This window comes from Acipenser ruthenus, chromosome 10 (genome assembly GCF_902713425.1).
Source record: "Acipenser ruthenus chromosome 10, fAciRut3.2 maternal haplotype, whole genome shotgun sequence".
In the NCBI taxonomy this organism is placed as follows: domain Eukaryota; kingdom Metazoa; phylum Chordata; class Actinopteri; order Acipenseriformes; family Acipenseridae; genus Acipenser; species Acipenser ruthenus.
The window spans coordinates 44,007,976-44,025,110 of record NC_081198.1 but is presented as its reverse complement, the minus strand read 5'-3'; the positions used below and the strand labels follow the sequence as shown (position 1 = coordinate 44,025,110).

General features: G+C 36.8%; 1 protein-coding gene across 9 annotated transcripts in view; it reads right to left on the bottom strand.

Annotated features, from left to right (window-relative positions):
• LOC117408998 (kalirin) overlaps positions 1 to 17,135 on the bottom strand; it is a 170,697-nt gene that overhangs the window by 117,580 nt on the left and 35,982 nt on the right. The window contains exon 1 of one of the 9 annotated variants that reach the window (XM_059032345.1): positions 5,033 to 5,194. The exons of the other annotated variants lie outside the window; for them this stretch is intronic. Within the exon in view, the coding sequence (XP_058888328.1) occupies positions 5,033 to 5,069 (37 nt within the window). The 5' untranslated portion in view covers positions 5,070 to 5,194. Of the gene's footprint in view, positions 1 to 5,032; positions 5,195 to 17,135 lie in introns of those variants that run through there. 9 annotated transcript variants of the gene reach the window in all.

Below are 17,135 nucleotides of genomic sequence, written 5' to 3'. Positions count from 1 at the left end.
ACTAGACTTACAGCTATTTATATTAAAGATAAATAAATAAACAAATACTGTACATATTTTCACAACCAGTTTAATACACTAATACACACATGATTAAACGCAGTGATTATTATTATTAATACTATGTGTAACACTCCCCCACTCCCCCTTCTCGTATATTGAATGGTTTGGTCCAGAATCAGCTTGTCTTACTGAATACTGTCCTATTAAGCGGCTTAGAGCTAATAAGACTAAGGTTTTGAAACAGAAGTGCATCCGTTTGCAAAAAAAGATGTGTAAGGTCAGAGCACAGGTACTCTTTATTTGTTTGTTGGGATTTAGTTTTATCTTATAAATAAATGTTTAGCTTATTTTATCTACATTATTTCTTCTATATGGGTCTAAAAATAAGAACTGTTCCAATTATTACATCTAATTGTAAAACATTGACACCTCAGTACAGCGTTAATACAGGTTCCCTTCACCTCTCTACATTATTCACACCTGTTGTTCCAGAGCAGAGGCACTCTACATTTTTTTTTTTTCATTATTTATCTCTCAAGGGTTTCTTACGGTTCTTACGGCCAATATTTTAAAGAAAAAAATATATAGTAAACACATATAAAAGTCAATGTCAAAGTGACATTTGCCAATGAAATGACTTCCCCCTGCCATGTAAAGCAGAATGTAATAAACCATTGTATCTGCTTCAATGATTACACAAAGGAAACCAGGTGATGCAGTTACTGAACACAACACAGATTGAGTAGTCGTAATGAGATTTTAGGGCAGGATAGGTGTGCAATCTGCCACATGAGCAGCCCCTGGGAAAACCATTAAGAACAACCAGGAGGGTAACCCGTTGCGACACATCCTTTACAAACCTGCTAGTTTTTTCCTCTGATAAAATAAATGTTATTTATGGATATATATATATATATATATATATATATATATATATATATATATATATATATATATATATTTTTTTTTTTTTTTAAGATACTGCATGGGTTTATAAAGACAACCCCTGAAGCTAAACCAAAGATACCAAAATGAATGTGGGACAAATGGTTACCATCCGTTTCTCACTGCACAGAACAAAGAACACTGTGTTATCTTGTACACACCAAGCCAGAACTAAAAGCAGTGAAAACCTCTAAATGCATCCCCAACGATTCTTCATAAATCAAAAGACTAAATAACTGCACTTTTCTTGCTCTGCTGAAGTGCAGTCCAAGCTTCCCATCTCCCTGATGAGTCTTCAGTAAAAACATGTGCATATAGTATGCTGGATCAGCGCTGACATATGTGTTTTAAGACTACTACCCCGAAAAGTGTAATTTAAAGCAGCCCTAGCAAAACATCCATCTTAAAATAGTCCTAAGCAGATGCAGTAATGTTAAACCTACATTATAGACCACCTGTACAGAAGGACTGCTTTGAATGGAGGCCTATTATTTTCAATCATCTTTACTGTATGCTAGTACCACCTTTTTTATAAAGACCACTCTTTGATTGTCCACTGAGCAACCTTTAATAGCAGGAATTGACTTTACTTTACAAGCACATGTGTGATTTTTAAAGTGGAGTCCACATGTTTTTGTACACTGTAGATTACTGTAATTCTGTCGTTCTGGATATTCAAAACACTGCAGATTCAATCAAGAAGGGCTAGTGTTATTTATTTTTTCGCTAGTTGTATGTTTTTTTTTTAGAATAAACCAAAGAACCTGAATTAAACATTTAAGCAAATTTATCAGGATAAAAAAAGAAAGATGTAGTAAACGGTGGCTTTGCCTTGTCTTTCGATCAAACTAGCCGTTACGTGGTGTTCCCATGGGTATTCTGTGCACCTGCGATGCATACTGAGGTGAATGTCTTCCATGCCATTTTCTGTACAACCTGCCATGGCTCCAGGCAACCATATAGAATATACTATACCAGCCTGCTCCTGCTTGAATTCAGCTCTGGGCAGTTTGAGAATCAGAAAAGTGTGAAAGCAGTGAAGCATTGCCAATACGGATGCTGCAGGAATTGTTATTTTTTTTAAAATTAATTTTATACATTACATAGATCTCTTATAGAGGAATCATGTTTAAGTCATATTAACCCTTTCTTTATCTTCTCATTCTCAAATCTGCATTACACATATTCTGCCTACTGTAATTCTACTAATGGAGCATACCTACCAGCTACAGCTAACGAACAGCAGTCATCTAAAAAGCACACAATGGTACAGATGAGAAAATGGTGCAGCCAGCCATTCAGGGTTACCTGATTAGAACCAGTAACACAGTTGTCCCATGGACAGTTAGGGTTATTTAGTAAATTGGTGTTTTGTATTTGTTTCAGGAAAAATGATACGTTGATTACATATTTCGCAAATGATGCCCAAAATTAAACTGTATTGTAGCTTACTTTAAAAAGATCCCACACACTGTGTACATTTTAATATCAAGTATTTCCTAAAATTAAAAATTACACAACTGTAGCCTTATGACATAACATGCACACCATGAACAGCATCTGTTAAAGAAAATACATCAACTCCCATTATATTTTTTGGTATGCAAATGAAAGCTCATAACGTATTAAAGAGTTGATTAGATCCCACAGAAATCCTACAGCAATTTCCCTGGAGACATCTCTCGCTGGCTCACAGTATCTAGCCCTATTCAAATGAAAGAAACTGGCAAGAAGAAAGCAGCTAAAATTAGCATTTAGTGAATGGTTGGCTTCAGAGATAACACACAGTGATATTCATATAAAAATGGAATAACTGTATTTCAAAAGGCATTAGAGTAAGTTTTGAATAGGTGTTATTAACATTTTAAAACCAGGTCAAAGACTTAAATATGTCCAAACCAATACCGCTAACAAGTTAATCTACTAACTGAAGATCTAGCACTATAATGACTGAGTCCTCATACTGTAACAACAGAAGTATGTTTTTAACCAAAAGCATAGGCAGGCTATTAAGCTTAGCAAAAGCCAAGAAATAACGTAAATAGAAGCTGCATATAAAAACTAGACATATCAACAAGGGACCATTGTTGGCCTCCAGCACTGCACTGCCTCAGTTTAAGTTTGGAGAATGTTTGTTTTTCTACTGTAAACTTACAACTGCACCAGTTATCTGCACCAGTTTTTATTCCTTTGCTAGTTGCCCACTTTTCAAATACTCTTTCAAATACCAAAACCACATTATTTTAGTCAGGTACAGGTCAATTTTTAGGGATAACATTTCCAAATTATATTAATTGACTAAAAATAGGTTTATGATTGTAATGCTTAACCTGTGAACAATTAAACACATTTTATTTGATGAGCTTTTCCTGTTTTATGAGGTTTCTGCCTCTATTTCATTATCAGTATTATTAAAATAATGTATTGTTCCTCTTTTGTCTAGAATTGATGCAATGAAGGGACTTGCTCTTAAAAAGAAAGGCTGCATCCAATTGCCTAACACCAAGAGTCAGAAACAGTGTTTCCTGGCTGCTTGGTGGAGCAATCACTAGTAACTGTGAACTGATTCATCGGTTGTCAAAAGTAGTTATTATAGATTGCTACATGGAGCATGACAAGATGATCATCAAAAAGTGGTTGCTAAAACTACATCAATATTTGAAAAAAAAGGGAACAATTTAGGTTGTAAAGAACATATCTTTATCTCTTCATCACATAGCCCCTGAGGTACTGGTGCTGGGAAATCTACCATTAATTAGCCTTGAAATACTTTTTTGATCAATAGTGATGACCTTGAGAAAAGCAGGATAGCTGTTTCATTCCTGCAGTTCCGGACATTTTTCACATGATTGAGTAGGAAATGCTGATGTTTTCGACTCAGCATCCCAATTACACGACTTTAATCATGTTGTGCTTTCTGTTGTAGTAACAATGATATGCATCATAACAAAAACATAACATTTTAACTTACTGTATTAAGACCAAAGCTTCAAGAGTGTATAATCTACTGAATAATCAGTTTTCAATGTTCTTTGCAAAAATCCACTTTTATTTGCCAAGAAAAATATTTTGCAAGTTGTTCCAAGTATCAGGTGCCTTTCAACAAAGATACTGTAGCACACCAGAAATCAAAAGTTCAATCTCTTCTTTGGATAAATAGGATTTTTTTTTTTTTTCTTTTTAACTTAATATCTTCAAAAACACATTTTATTCCACAAGAGGACATACCGAGCATGGTTCATAAACTTTAACCTATGTGAGTTATTAAAGAATGTTTTTAAAATTGCATTAGTTAAGAAAATAAGATTTGATATTCATGAAACTGATCTAGACTGTTCCATCAATGTATAGACTAACCAAGTGAAAAATTTATTTGACAACGATAAGCACATAAAAAAAGCCAAAGCAAAACAAGTAAATGTTTCTTGTCAAAACTTCTTGGATCACTTCCACATATACTTTTTGTTATCCAATTACTTTCCAATCCAGATAGTGGTAACCACCTAAAAATCACTGCCGGTCCAACAGCATGACCAACTCATCCAAATACATCTGTACTGTATTAGAATATAAAGTCATTCGTCAGCAAGTAATTTTGTTTTCTTCACCATTTACAGCTGTGTAATAATCAGGGTCCCCCTGATACAGAAACGCGTGGTTTATTTAATGTCAATTAGCACAGTCAGTTAAACCTGACAATTGTTTCACAAATACATTTAAGAGCAATAACAGCAACTAAAATTACTATAACGGTATAAATTGTTCATGCATTGTTTGTACTGTTTGATCTGTAAATATGTAAGACATTGGTTATTGAAAAAGTTTGCTAGCAATGCAGAATTGATTAAATTCTGTTTTTATTCAAACAGATAAAAAGCAAACATTGTACAGTAATATATTTTAAAAATACATATTTAATTTTGTTGTACAGTTTTATAAAACCATAAACAATTTCCATTTATCTTGAACTATTTGTCTATGCTAATGTAATAAAGGTTACCATTTGTAATATCACAGTACAGGAGTCATAGTCTTCCTCTGATAGAAAACTGCTTAAAGCTACTTATCTCATCACAATACATACCTGTCTTTCTCAGCGTCATAAAAAAGCTGGCAAGCATGTCACTTTGATGTCCCAGTAAACAGATGTTCAGTTGTGAGCTGCCACTTCACAATTCTGTGGAAAATCTACGACAGGCACACTGAAGAGCAATTACCCCATCCAATCAAGCTGCTGATACTTCTCAGCACACTGGCAAATGCACACAGAAACCAGACTGCGGTAGTATGAGGAATGGCCTTGGGCCTGGATGATCCAATTAGCTAGAATTATGGGATTTCACAACAATAGGAAGCATGACTATCAAATGGTTCTTATGCAACAGCTAAATATTAGATAACAGGCAGAAAGAAACAACTCAGGACCTACAGTATAATGTGCCTTGCTTTTCAGTGTTAATACTTTATTTTCACTGGGATTCACAAGAATCCAGTCAAATACATTCTATTCAAAGCAATAAGCAAATCAGTTAATGTGAAATGAAGCAGCCAGCAAATGTGAAATTAAGTAAAGCATTTATAAGCGTACGCATTCGTATTAAACTGCATTTTCAGCCATTCACACAGGATGTCACTTCATGATGTTTGAGGTGCATGTAATGCATTCATGTATGGCTGGATGCTCGAATGTTCCTCAGCACTCCAGTGGGAAAACATATGAAATGGATTTGAACTGATTAGATTATCAGATAGGAAACACAGTTTACCTGCAGTCCTTCTAGTGTAATGTATACAATACTGCATCTGTGCAGAGGCACTCTCAGTGTGGCCTCAGCCTTTCACAACCAACAGGCATCCCATACATACAGACACCACACCACATACAGAAATGGGTTGCTCCTAAGATTTTTTGGAAAACAGGCACTGTCAATCTAAAAAAAAAGTTTTCACAAGCTCCTTTTTTTCAAGTGCAGTTTACCCTGAAAGACACAACTCATTAAATCCTCTTACTGAAGGAATTTCTTAGGAGCGGAATCCTCTTACTATGGAAGGGAGGAGTAATACAAACACACATACAAAGAATAACTGAAAGTTTAACTTAATACAACCAGATGAGAGTCTTAAGTGATTTTGACATCTAAGTAATTTATGCAATTGTGATTTTTGAAATGTAAAAATCAAACTAAGCAAAGGGATAGCACATGTGTTCTGCCTATCACCAGAGTCAAAGGATAAGGGCGTCTGCTAAGAAATAAATAATAAAAAATAAATAAAAAGGGGAAAAAAGAAGAATTACCTCGTCAGTGTATTCCCAGATGTGTCGCCAGACATGCAAATTAGTGTGGCATTACCTGTCTGATTGAGATAGACCTTGTAATATATCCAACAGAGGTAGGCTTTCCTAAAGGAATACTTATCTAAACAATATCAGGTGTAGTGTAGTCAATTTGTTGCAGTACACACTGCAGTGTGGACTTTTGCTCTGCAGTGAAGTCATCCATAAGTAACTACAAAGCATATCCTGATCCTGAACAAAGGATTTGTATTCTAGATATCACTCTATGAATTACAATCTCTTGCAAGCACCATCAGTGTCAGCGTTGCTACAGCAACCATCTTAATAAAATGCTGTAAACAATTATTGCCAGGTTCTATCAGACTGATTCGTTTGTAAATGAGCTGTACTTAACAGTAATCATTCTTGTATTAAAAAAAAAAAAAACACTGGTAATGGTTTTAACTTTAGACATCAGAAATAACACAAAAAATGATCAATTTGTACATCAATTTGTAAATCTACATTCCTGAACTACATTCCTGAAGCTACTGAATACCTTCTTTTTTCCCTCCTTACATTATCCAGGTCCTTAAATTGGATTTGTTAATTATCTGAAGACCATAATGGTCCATGAAAACACTTCCTGAAAGAATTCACTCAAGAGTGACCAATCCCCTTGCCAGGAATCACAGCAATCTCTGTTTAAATACATCTTTACTAACCTTAACCTTTCCCTCCCATTCATATTATAGAAGATATAAGGCAAGAAACAGCAAGAGTTATTTCTGATTAGAGAAAAACGATGCTTAGTGTATCGGCTGTGTCAACGGTTAGTGTCTTACTTAATCTGTTATCACAGCACTGGAGAACATTACAGTAACAATGAAGTAATTTGACATTTCAAGGATCTTCAGTGTTTCACCTACTCTGTTCAGCAGAGATATCTGCACACTTATATAACACCTTAGAAGGCATGTCTTACAAATATGATTCTACTAACCCTGTGCAAAATGTTAATCCCTATCTTTTATAATTGCGTTTTCATAGTTTATGGGAAGGGTGCCAGGCTACCTACACAAACATGAAACTCCCAAAGGGAACTGGAGAATACGGAGAACTCAGATTAACTCAAGAAGCAAAGCCAAGAAAAAGTAAAAGCTGTCTCCAGTCATGACATGCTATCCTCAACATCCTCCTCCATTAAAAAGGGAAACTCAGCAAGGCCCATCAGATATTCTGAAAGAATTATAGCCTTGAAAACATATTACCTCTCCTGGCTCCAGCAGAAAAATCCATAATTTCAATGGGAAGGCAGCCAGTGTTGTATAAAGTGAGACAGTCTTTAAGTAGACAATAATGCAGTGGATACTTTACTACCATTAAGATATCAGTATTATCAACTTGTCACTACTGGACAATATTTAACACATCTAATTCATTCATAGTTTATGGGGGAATATAGTGGAACATTTAATTGAATACATGGTTATGTTAATAGGAAAAGGCAGGCTATGGAAACGGATTATTTCTCCCTAACCTTACACTGTAGGCTGACAGGTATCTTCAATACATTCACAAGACAGCCACTTAATATGCTGTGTCATTTTAGTTCATTAACAGCAATAAAGAGGCTTTCTCTAAAGCAAAATTGAATAAATAAAGATTTAAAATGCCAATACTGTTATTTACCACCCCATCCGACAAAAAATAAATCAATCCCCAGACTCCCCACAGTCTACATCACAAGCAATCTATTCATTTCTGCTTAGTTTCTTTATTTCGTCCCCGGGACAGACACCAATTGCTTGTTTCTTTGTCAAATCTTGTCAGCAAATGAGAGTGAAGGAAGTGGCTCAGTGTCAAACACAAAAAATCACAAGGCATCACAATTACATTTATGAATCTCAGCTGCACAAGTCATTTGCTGCTTAATTATTTCACAACAGTAGGCTACAGGAGTTGTTGACTGAGAGACAGTGTGTCAAGAGCCATGGTGAAGGCAGTGATCCAGATTCACAAACAAACACCATGATATGGAAACACTGTCAGCTCTATTTTGCAACGCAGTTACCAAGGTCAGGTAGAAAAGCTGCAGGCTTTGGATACCACAGGGCTTGCCACAGCAAATGGCAGGTCAAAGAATTAATCTTAGTGGACACATTACATTTTAATGCATAATGTTTACACGTTGAGGTTTTTCACAAAGGCGTTGATATGGCAGCAAAGCAATGACTTATACAATAAAATAATGGTTATACAGTGCCTATTGAAAGTCTACACCCCCTTGAACTTTTTTCACATTTTGTTGCGTCAGTGCCTCTGTGTTTCATGCATTTAAATGAGGATTTTTGTCCACTTATCCACACACCATACTCCACACTGTTAAGGTTTTTTATTGATAAAGAAATTATATATTAAAAATACAAAACTGAAAGATCCTAATTGGATAAGTCTCCACCCCCAAGTTAATACTTGGTGGAAGTACCTTTGGCAGCAATTACAGCCGTGAGTCTGTTGGGATAGGTCTCTACCAACTTTGACACCTAGATTTGGCAATATTTGACCATTCTTCTTTACAAAACTGTTCAAGCTCTGTCAAGTTCCTTGGGGAGCGTTGATGGACAGAAATCTTCAAGTCATGCCACAAATTTTCAATTGGATTTAGGTCGGGGCTCTGACTGGGCCACTCAAGGACATTTACCTTTTTGTTCCTTAGGCACTCCAGTGTAGCTTTGGCTGTGTGCTTTGGGTCGTTGTCATGCTGAAAGGTGAACTTCCGTCCCAGTTTTAGCTTTCTTGCAGAGGGTAACAGGTTTTCCTCAAGGACTTCTCTGTACTTTGTCCCTTCTATCCTGACAAGTGCCGCAGTCCCTGCCGATGAGAAACATCCCCATAACATGATGCTGCCACCACCATGCTTCACAGTAGGGATGGTGTTCTTTGGGTGATGCGCTGTGTTGGGTTTGCGCCAAACATAACACTTTGCATTTAGGCCAAAAAGTTCCATTTTAGTTTCGTCAGACCACAAAACTTTTTGCCACATGGCTACAGAATCTCCTGAGTGTTTTTTTGCATACTTCAAACAGGATTCAAGGTGGGCTTTCTTGAGTAATGGCTTCCTTCTTGCCACCCTACCATACAGGCCAGATTTGTGGAGTGCTTGGGATATTGTTGTCACATGCACACTTTGACCAATCTTGGCCATAAAAGCCTGTAGCTCATGCAAAGTTGCAACTGGCCTCTTGGTAGCCTCTCTGATCAGTCTCCTTCTTGCTCGGTCATCCAGTTTGGAGGGACGGCCTGATCTAGGCAGGGTCTTGGTGGTGCCATACACCTTCCACTTCTTAATAATCATCTTGACTGCTCCAAGGGATATTCAAGGCATTTGATATTTTTTTATACCCCTCCTCTGATCTGTGCCTTTCAACAACTTAGTCCCGGAGTTCTTCTGAAAGCACCTTGGAGCTCATGGTTGAGTCTTTGTTTTGAAATGCACTACCCAGCAGAGGGAACCTACAGGAACTGCTGAATTTATCCTGAAATCATGTGAATCACTACAATTTAACACAAGTGGGGGCCACTTAACTTGGTGTGTGATTTTGAAGGTGATTGGTTACACCTGAGCTAATTTAGGATTGCTATTACAAGGGGGGGTGGGGGGGGGGGGGGGGCACTTATCCAACCAAGCTATTTCAGTTTTTATTTTTAATTAATTTTCTACAAATTTCTAGAATATTTTTTTCACTTGGAAGTTGTGGGGTAGGATGTGTAGATAAATGAAAAAAAAATATTTTAATGCATTTTAATTCCAGGCTATAAGGCAACAAAAGGTGACAATTTTGAAAGGGGGTGTAGACTTTCTATAGGCACTGTATTATCATAGCTGTTGAAGGGTACCGTCCTATGTACTGTAAACCAGTAAAACAGAGCAGAGAGAATCTATGAAGGAGTCTGGCGAGGAAAGGCGACCTCTAAACTCATCCATAGTGAGGTACCAGGTGTTATCTTGATGTGCTGAAGGGTGAAAAATAGTTTAAGACAGCTGTTATTTCTTAGCTCTATTTTTCCTTGCAGTTCAGCAGCTAATCATTTTGAGGATCCAAATACAGTCCACTGAGCTTTTGAGACTAAGTCTCGCTATTAATATGAATTCCCTTCAGCAATCAGTTTAGAATTAACATCCTCAATATGGTAGGTTAAAGCCAGGTGTTAAAAAGTTACAACACCTGGCTTCAATCCACCATGTACAGCTGAAGCCATGGCATCTGCGTACAGTCGACAACAATTAAGATATAAGCAGCATATGTTGTGTCCATGGCAACAAACGAATAGCAACAGACATCCTTATTTTTTGGAATTGCAACACATCAATAAAACATGTAATTTAAAAAAATGGAGTAAATAGGTTAATAACTATTTCCAGTCATGCACTTTCTCCATATACTAAATCATATGAATTATCTGACTGATAACAATCAATTTCCGCTTGATGCAAAATCATTCCTGGCGTAGTGACCGCGTTGCGACGGAGGCACAGCAGAGAAGGGAAATAGCCATAGTTTTACGTGTTGGCTTTCGCATTCTATAAGCAAAAATGTCAAGACAAAAAAAAAAAAAAAACTTTACAGATCACGAAATACGCACACTGTCGCCTTTCCTCGCCAGACTCCTTCATAGATTCTCTCTGCTCTGTATTACTGGTTTACAGTACATAGGATGATTTATTTATTATAAATATGACGGCGAAACGCCGCAGGGTTTGTTATTGTTTTGTATTAATAGACTCGTGCAGATTGTGGCCGACGGGTAATGGAATAATTTACTAGCCAGTTAGACCCCTCGGCGCACGATATAAAAGCTTGCAGCTCGCTGCACTCTGGGTGGGTGTTAGAGAGGAGAGAGCGAGTGGAGCGAGAGAAAAAAACGAAACTTTATTTAAAAGTTTATTTGAAAATAAAGATAATTATTTTCTCTTACTTTCATTTTTATTTGTGCATTTCTGAGTCGTCCTGCGTACCCCCAATGACTCTTAGAAGTACCCCCAGGGGTACTCGTACCCCCGGTTGAAAACTCCTGCTCTAAATCATCGAACCAAATGTACTGTTCCACCCATCTTTGGCTTTTGTTAAACTAAATGTTATGAAAAATAAAAAAGCAATTGCTGTGTAGGTTCAGTTTGGTCAAGGACTACGAATATTCTTGTAATAAATATCTGGTCAATTTGTTTGATACCAATTATAACCTTCTAATAACCTTAGTGCACTTATCTCAGATGTTAACATAATAAGACTGAAAAAATCTCCACAGAATAGTTTGAACTGTTGAGGTGACTGCAAATCAGAAAAGGTCACTGTATACTGTATAGCCACAGGAAAGTCTGTACCGTAGTTGTATCACACAAAGCCTTGCCTTTCACTAAAGCCTCATTGCAAATAGGTCACAGAAAATGCAGATAAATTAAGTAATTCTTGTAAATGTGTTCTAGCTATGCAGAGCAGAGAGTTTCTACGCAACACAGACAGAGTTTGAAAATATATATATATATATATATATATATATATATATATATATATATATACAGTACTGTGCAACCGTTTTAGGCAGGTGTGAAAAAATGCTGTAAAGTAAGAATGCTTTCAAAAATAGACATGTTAATAGATTATATTTATCAATTAACTAAATGCAAAGTGAGTGAACAGAAGAAAAATCTAAATCAAATCCATATTTGGTGTGACCACCCTTTGCCTTCAAAACAGCATCAATTCATCTAGGTACACTTGCAGAAAGTCAGGGATTTTGTAGGCATATAGTCAGGTGTATGATTAAACAATTATACCAAACAGGTGCTAATGATCATCAATTCAATATGTAGGTTGAAACACAATCATTAACTGAAACAGAAACAGCTGAGTAGGAGGAATAAAACTGGGTGAGGAACAGCCAAACTCAGCTAACAAGGTGAGGTTGCTGAAGACAGTTTACTGTCAAAAGTCATACACCATGGCAAGACTGAGCACAGCAACAAGACACAAGGTAGTTATACTGCATCAGCAAGGTCTCTCCCAGGCAGAGATTTCAAGGCAGACAGGGGTTTCCAGATGTGCTGTCCAAGCTCTTTTGAAGAAGCACAAAGAAACGGGCAACGTTGAGGACCGTAGACGAAGTGGTCGGCCAAGGAAACTTACTGCAGCAGATGAAAGACACATCATGCTTACTTCCCTTCGCAATCGGAAGATGTCCAGCAGTGCCATCAGCTCAGAATTGGCAGAAAACAGTGGGACCCTGGTACACCCATCTACTGTCCAGAGAAGTATGGTCAGAAGTGGCCCTCATGGAAGACTTGCGGCCAAAAAGCCATACCTCCGACGTGGAAACAAGGCCAAGCGACTCAACTATGCACGAAAACACAGGAACTGGGGGGCAGAAAAATGGCAGCAGGTGCTCTGGACTGATGAGTCAAAATTTGAAATATTTGGCTGTAGCAGAAGGCAGTTTGTTCGCCGAAGGGCTGGAGAGTGGTACACGAATGAGTGTCTGCAGGCAACAGTGAAGCATGGTGGAGGATCCTTGCAAGTTTGGGGCTGCATTTCTGCAAATGGAGTTGGGGATTTGGTCAGAATTAATGGTCTCCTCAATGCTGAGAAGTACAGGCAGATACTTATCCATCATGCAATACCATCAGGGAGGCATCTGATTGGCCCCAAATTTATTCTGCAGCATGACAACGATCCCAAACATACAGCGAAAGTCATTAAGAACTGTCTTCAGCGTAAAGAAGAACAAGGAGTCCTGGAAGTGATGGTATGGCCCCCACAGAGCCCTGATCTCAACATCATCAAGTCTGTCTGGGATTACATGAAGATAGAGAAACAACTGAGGCTGCCTAAATCCACAGAAGAACTGTGGTTAGTTCTTCAAGATGTTTAGGCCAACCTACCTGCCGAGTTCCTTCAAAAACTGTGTGCAAGTGTACCTAGAAGAATTGATGCTGTTTTGAAGGCAAAGGGTGGTCACACCAAATATTGATTTGATGTAGATTTCTCTTCTGTTCACTCACTTTGCATTTTGTTAATTGATAAATATAATCTATTAACATGTCTATTTTTGAAAGCATTCTTACTTTACAGCATTTTTTCACACCTGCCTAAAACTTTTGCACAGTACTGTATATATATATATATATATATATATATATATATATACCAGCCAACACGTCAGTGTGATGCAGGGCCACTATGGGGTCTTATTCTATATGAATACTCTGAAGAGTGTTTAAATTGTTTCTCTATGATTACTACTACATTAACTCCTTAAGGGATGTTGGGTGGAACTCTGCAGCAAAGCCTCAATAAATGCCCACAGAGTCATCACACCTGAAAGTAATTAAATGCATAGAAGATTAAGCAGGCATGTGCTACATATGGCAGGTGTTTATATATCTTTGTTTAGTTCAGCCATGGTCAAAGCTGCTACAACAAATACATCCTTTTGGTTTAGATCTGATGCTTTGATTGTTACAGTATTCTCTTAAGTGCCATTACAACATCATGTATGCAGCAACCTGCTTATGAAGGAGGTAAAAAATAAAGGAATGCTTGAAATGTCACCCAGTGAAATTTCAAAATCAATTTCCTTCAGATTCCTGTATCACCTCTACTATCTATCAGCCTCTGCCTTGATCTAGCCTAGATCCATTCAACCACGCTGGTATGCCAATCTTTCTCACTCTGCTTATTCAAATTGTTTCTATAGCAACTGGGTTAGCCTTTCTGCACATCACAAAAACAGGAAATTAAAATGTTTCTCAGAAGTAGGCAGCCCTCCATTACACCCAAGCCATTTTACTGCACTACAGTATATTGCAGATTATACTGTTGCTAGCTGCAAGTGACAAAAAACAGCTAGCATGTCTCACTCACCTACTACTAATGCATCGTACTTTCTGTCATCATGGCACCTTTCTAGAATAAGATTTTTTAATGATTTAACAATACAAGAGTACATGTTTCAACCCGATCCAAGGTTTCACATCACCAGTAAACACATTTCACCAGATGGCGATATTATCCTCTATAGAACTATTTTTTCAATATGTCCTCCTAAACGTCAATTAAACAAAACTATACTGTAGGTTATTTGTCAAACTGTTTTTTACGGTGTTCAAACATTTATTTCTTTCTGTTTTACAATTCAGTTTTTAAAGCTTTAGCTCACACAGAAACATAATGACAATTTCTGACAATCCCACAGAAGTTAACCAAAAAAGGCTTCTGACAATTATTTCCAATGGGGCAGTAATTTCTGTTGATTCATTTCAAGAAGGTACAGGGTTATAGTGAAAAACTGCTCTGTTAAAACTTGTTTGCCATTTAAACTGAGACAAGCATTAACGTCATGTGTGCTGGATACTGGTAAGTATATGAAACTGCAGCTGTAGAAATATTTTCTGTAAACCACATACAGTCCTATCAGTAGTACAATATTCTGAGTAAGAAAAGATTGTCAGGGAAATTCCTTCCTGTTAGGATAAACTTCCAACCATCTGTCGAGCTTTGCTGCCAGTTTATAAAGGTAGTGTAAAACAGTCCAATATGTCTTCCTACTCAGGAAGCGAATCTGTTCAAGCAATGAGTAGAATAAAGCGAGAGAAAATGATTAAAGGTGCAAATGTGTTTTGACAAGCTGGAGCACATTTCCTATTGATTGTCATACACAGACAACAGTTTCATCTCAAGGCACCCACACATCACACCTCAATTAAACTGAGTATGTACAGTATGATGGCAAAAGTAAAATGGCAAACAGTCTTTTAACCAAAGCAAACAGTCTGACAGAGCGATCTAATTACATCAATCTTGTAGTGTTGACTGTCAAGCCAGCTTCAAAAGATTTAAAAGGAAAACAATATGTATATCACAGCCTGCTAGAAGTGTTGCATTGAATTAAAAAGAACCAACAAGGGAAAAAAAACACATGTAGATTATTTAAACATACGGTCTAAACAAAACTGTTAATACCGTAGCCTAATGTCAGTGACAAATGTTTCTAATCAAACTGAAAACTATTTCTGTTGTTCTGTTCCTAGGGCATTAGGTAAACTTATTCCAACCACAGTAATTTTATTACACTTTACAGCTAGATCAACAGGAAAAAAGTCAGTCATTATGAAAAACCAACATCATGTTATGCAGCCTGCTCAAAAGTAGTTCATCATGTTCCATCACGATTATACTCATATTTAAACTCTCACATTAAGATGCATTTTCTGCAACAGTAATCCAATAAAAAGTGAGGTATACATATAAAAATATAAAGCTATATTGTTAATTAAATAGTCCATTACCTCAACCTTTAATCACCTTTTCCTATATGAAAGACATTGTGGTAAAACCGTAATTTGATTTTTAAAGTAAAATGTTCCGATTATTTCTACTCAACCAATTCTCCAAAGGTATATATTAAATTGGTATTGTTTAACTCTATAGGGTCCGCCCAATGTTAAATATCCCGCCGGCAACCTGGCCCTTTAACTCTTTTAACTCAGGCACTGTGAGAGACAGCCCCCATTGGAAAGAGGAGAGTCAGTGCTTTAAAACAAGGTCCTACTTGCGTATTTCCGGTAGAGGACCATGTTAGGAGATAGCCGTGAATGCAAGTGTTTTGCAATGTTACTGCTGCGCTGTAAGACAGACCAACTTTGGTGCAGTAAACAAACATTTTCACACACAATCTTTACAAAATAAGCGAAATGGTGGAATCAAAGGCACAAGGACCTATGTTCCGATAAATATATATTTTGTGTTGATTTTGGTCCCTTTTGTATATGGCCATAATTCCTTTATTTATTATCCAATTTGTTAAAAAAAAATAATAATTCATGTTCCCTACATGTTGAAGTTTCATTGTACACTGTCAGATTTGAGTTTGTCACGCTAAAATATTTTTTACAAACAATAAATCATATTTTTTTTCTAAAAAGCGTCACCCTTTTTCTGTGGTTTTTGTTAACTGTATTGAACAGGGTGAGTTTCAGACTATTTTACTTTTTTATGGAAGCCTAGTGTGTGATATGTACCTGTAACCTTTATAGTTAAAGAGTTTTAGCCACAAATCTAACAACAGCAAAAAAAAAAAAAAAACAGGCGAAAATAGCTCGGACCCTAAGTTTGTGAAACAAAAAGTTCCACAGAAATAAGCAATTACAATGAAATGAATAGATGTTATTAGATGGTCCTCCAAAAACAGTCTTGCACCCATAATTCACACAAGCCATGGATTTGTAAACAGTAAAGAACACTGGCCTAAGAATCCTCAACTGAAAGTGCACATAGTCCCTACTGGCAAATTTAAGATGATACCTAATATTGAGTATACTGTATGTATGCTGACTGCTTCTCACTAGAAATGTCCAATTTCATCTAAAGAAAAGATACGAGGGATAGAAAGAAGCATGTTGGGCCAAATTTACTACGCTTTTAGTCCAATGGAAAGCTTGCTCCACTTTTACATAGTGGGAAAAAATGTATTTGACAATATCAATTTACAGTAGGTGTGTAGAGGCCATTAAATTAACAATCTGGGTTGTTTATGTCAAGTTTTGAAATATCAGTAGTTTTTCATTTCACTTACAAAAAAGCACATTTAGTGTTAGTATATCAATAAACACCTTCTTGTAGCCCTGCCGAAATCTTCTCTGCCACAAGCATTCTATTCGACCTGATGTCCTTGGTATACAGGATTTGTTACACAATGCCCTGTATGCAGTGCATTACATTTTCTTTTTAAATTATAACTCCTGGCAGATTAAGTAATTTGCTCCAGGAATAACTAACTAGACCTTCAGAGAGTCTCAAGAGAATGTTAGATTCAACACTCTGTTTGAGCTCAGTTTGCAAATTGACTCAGATAA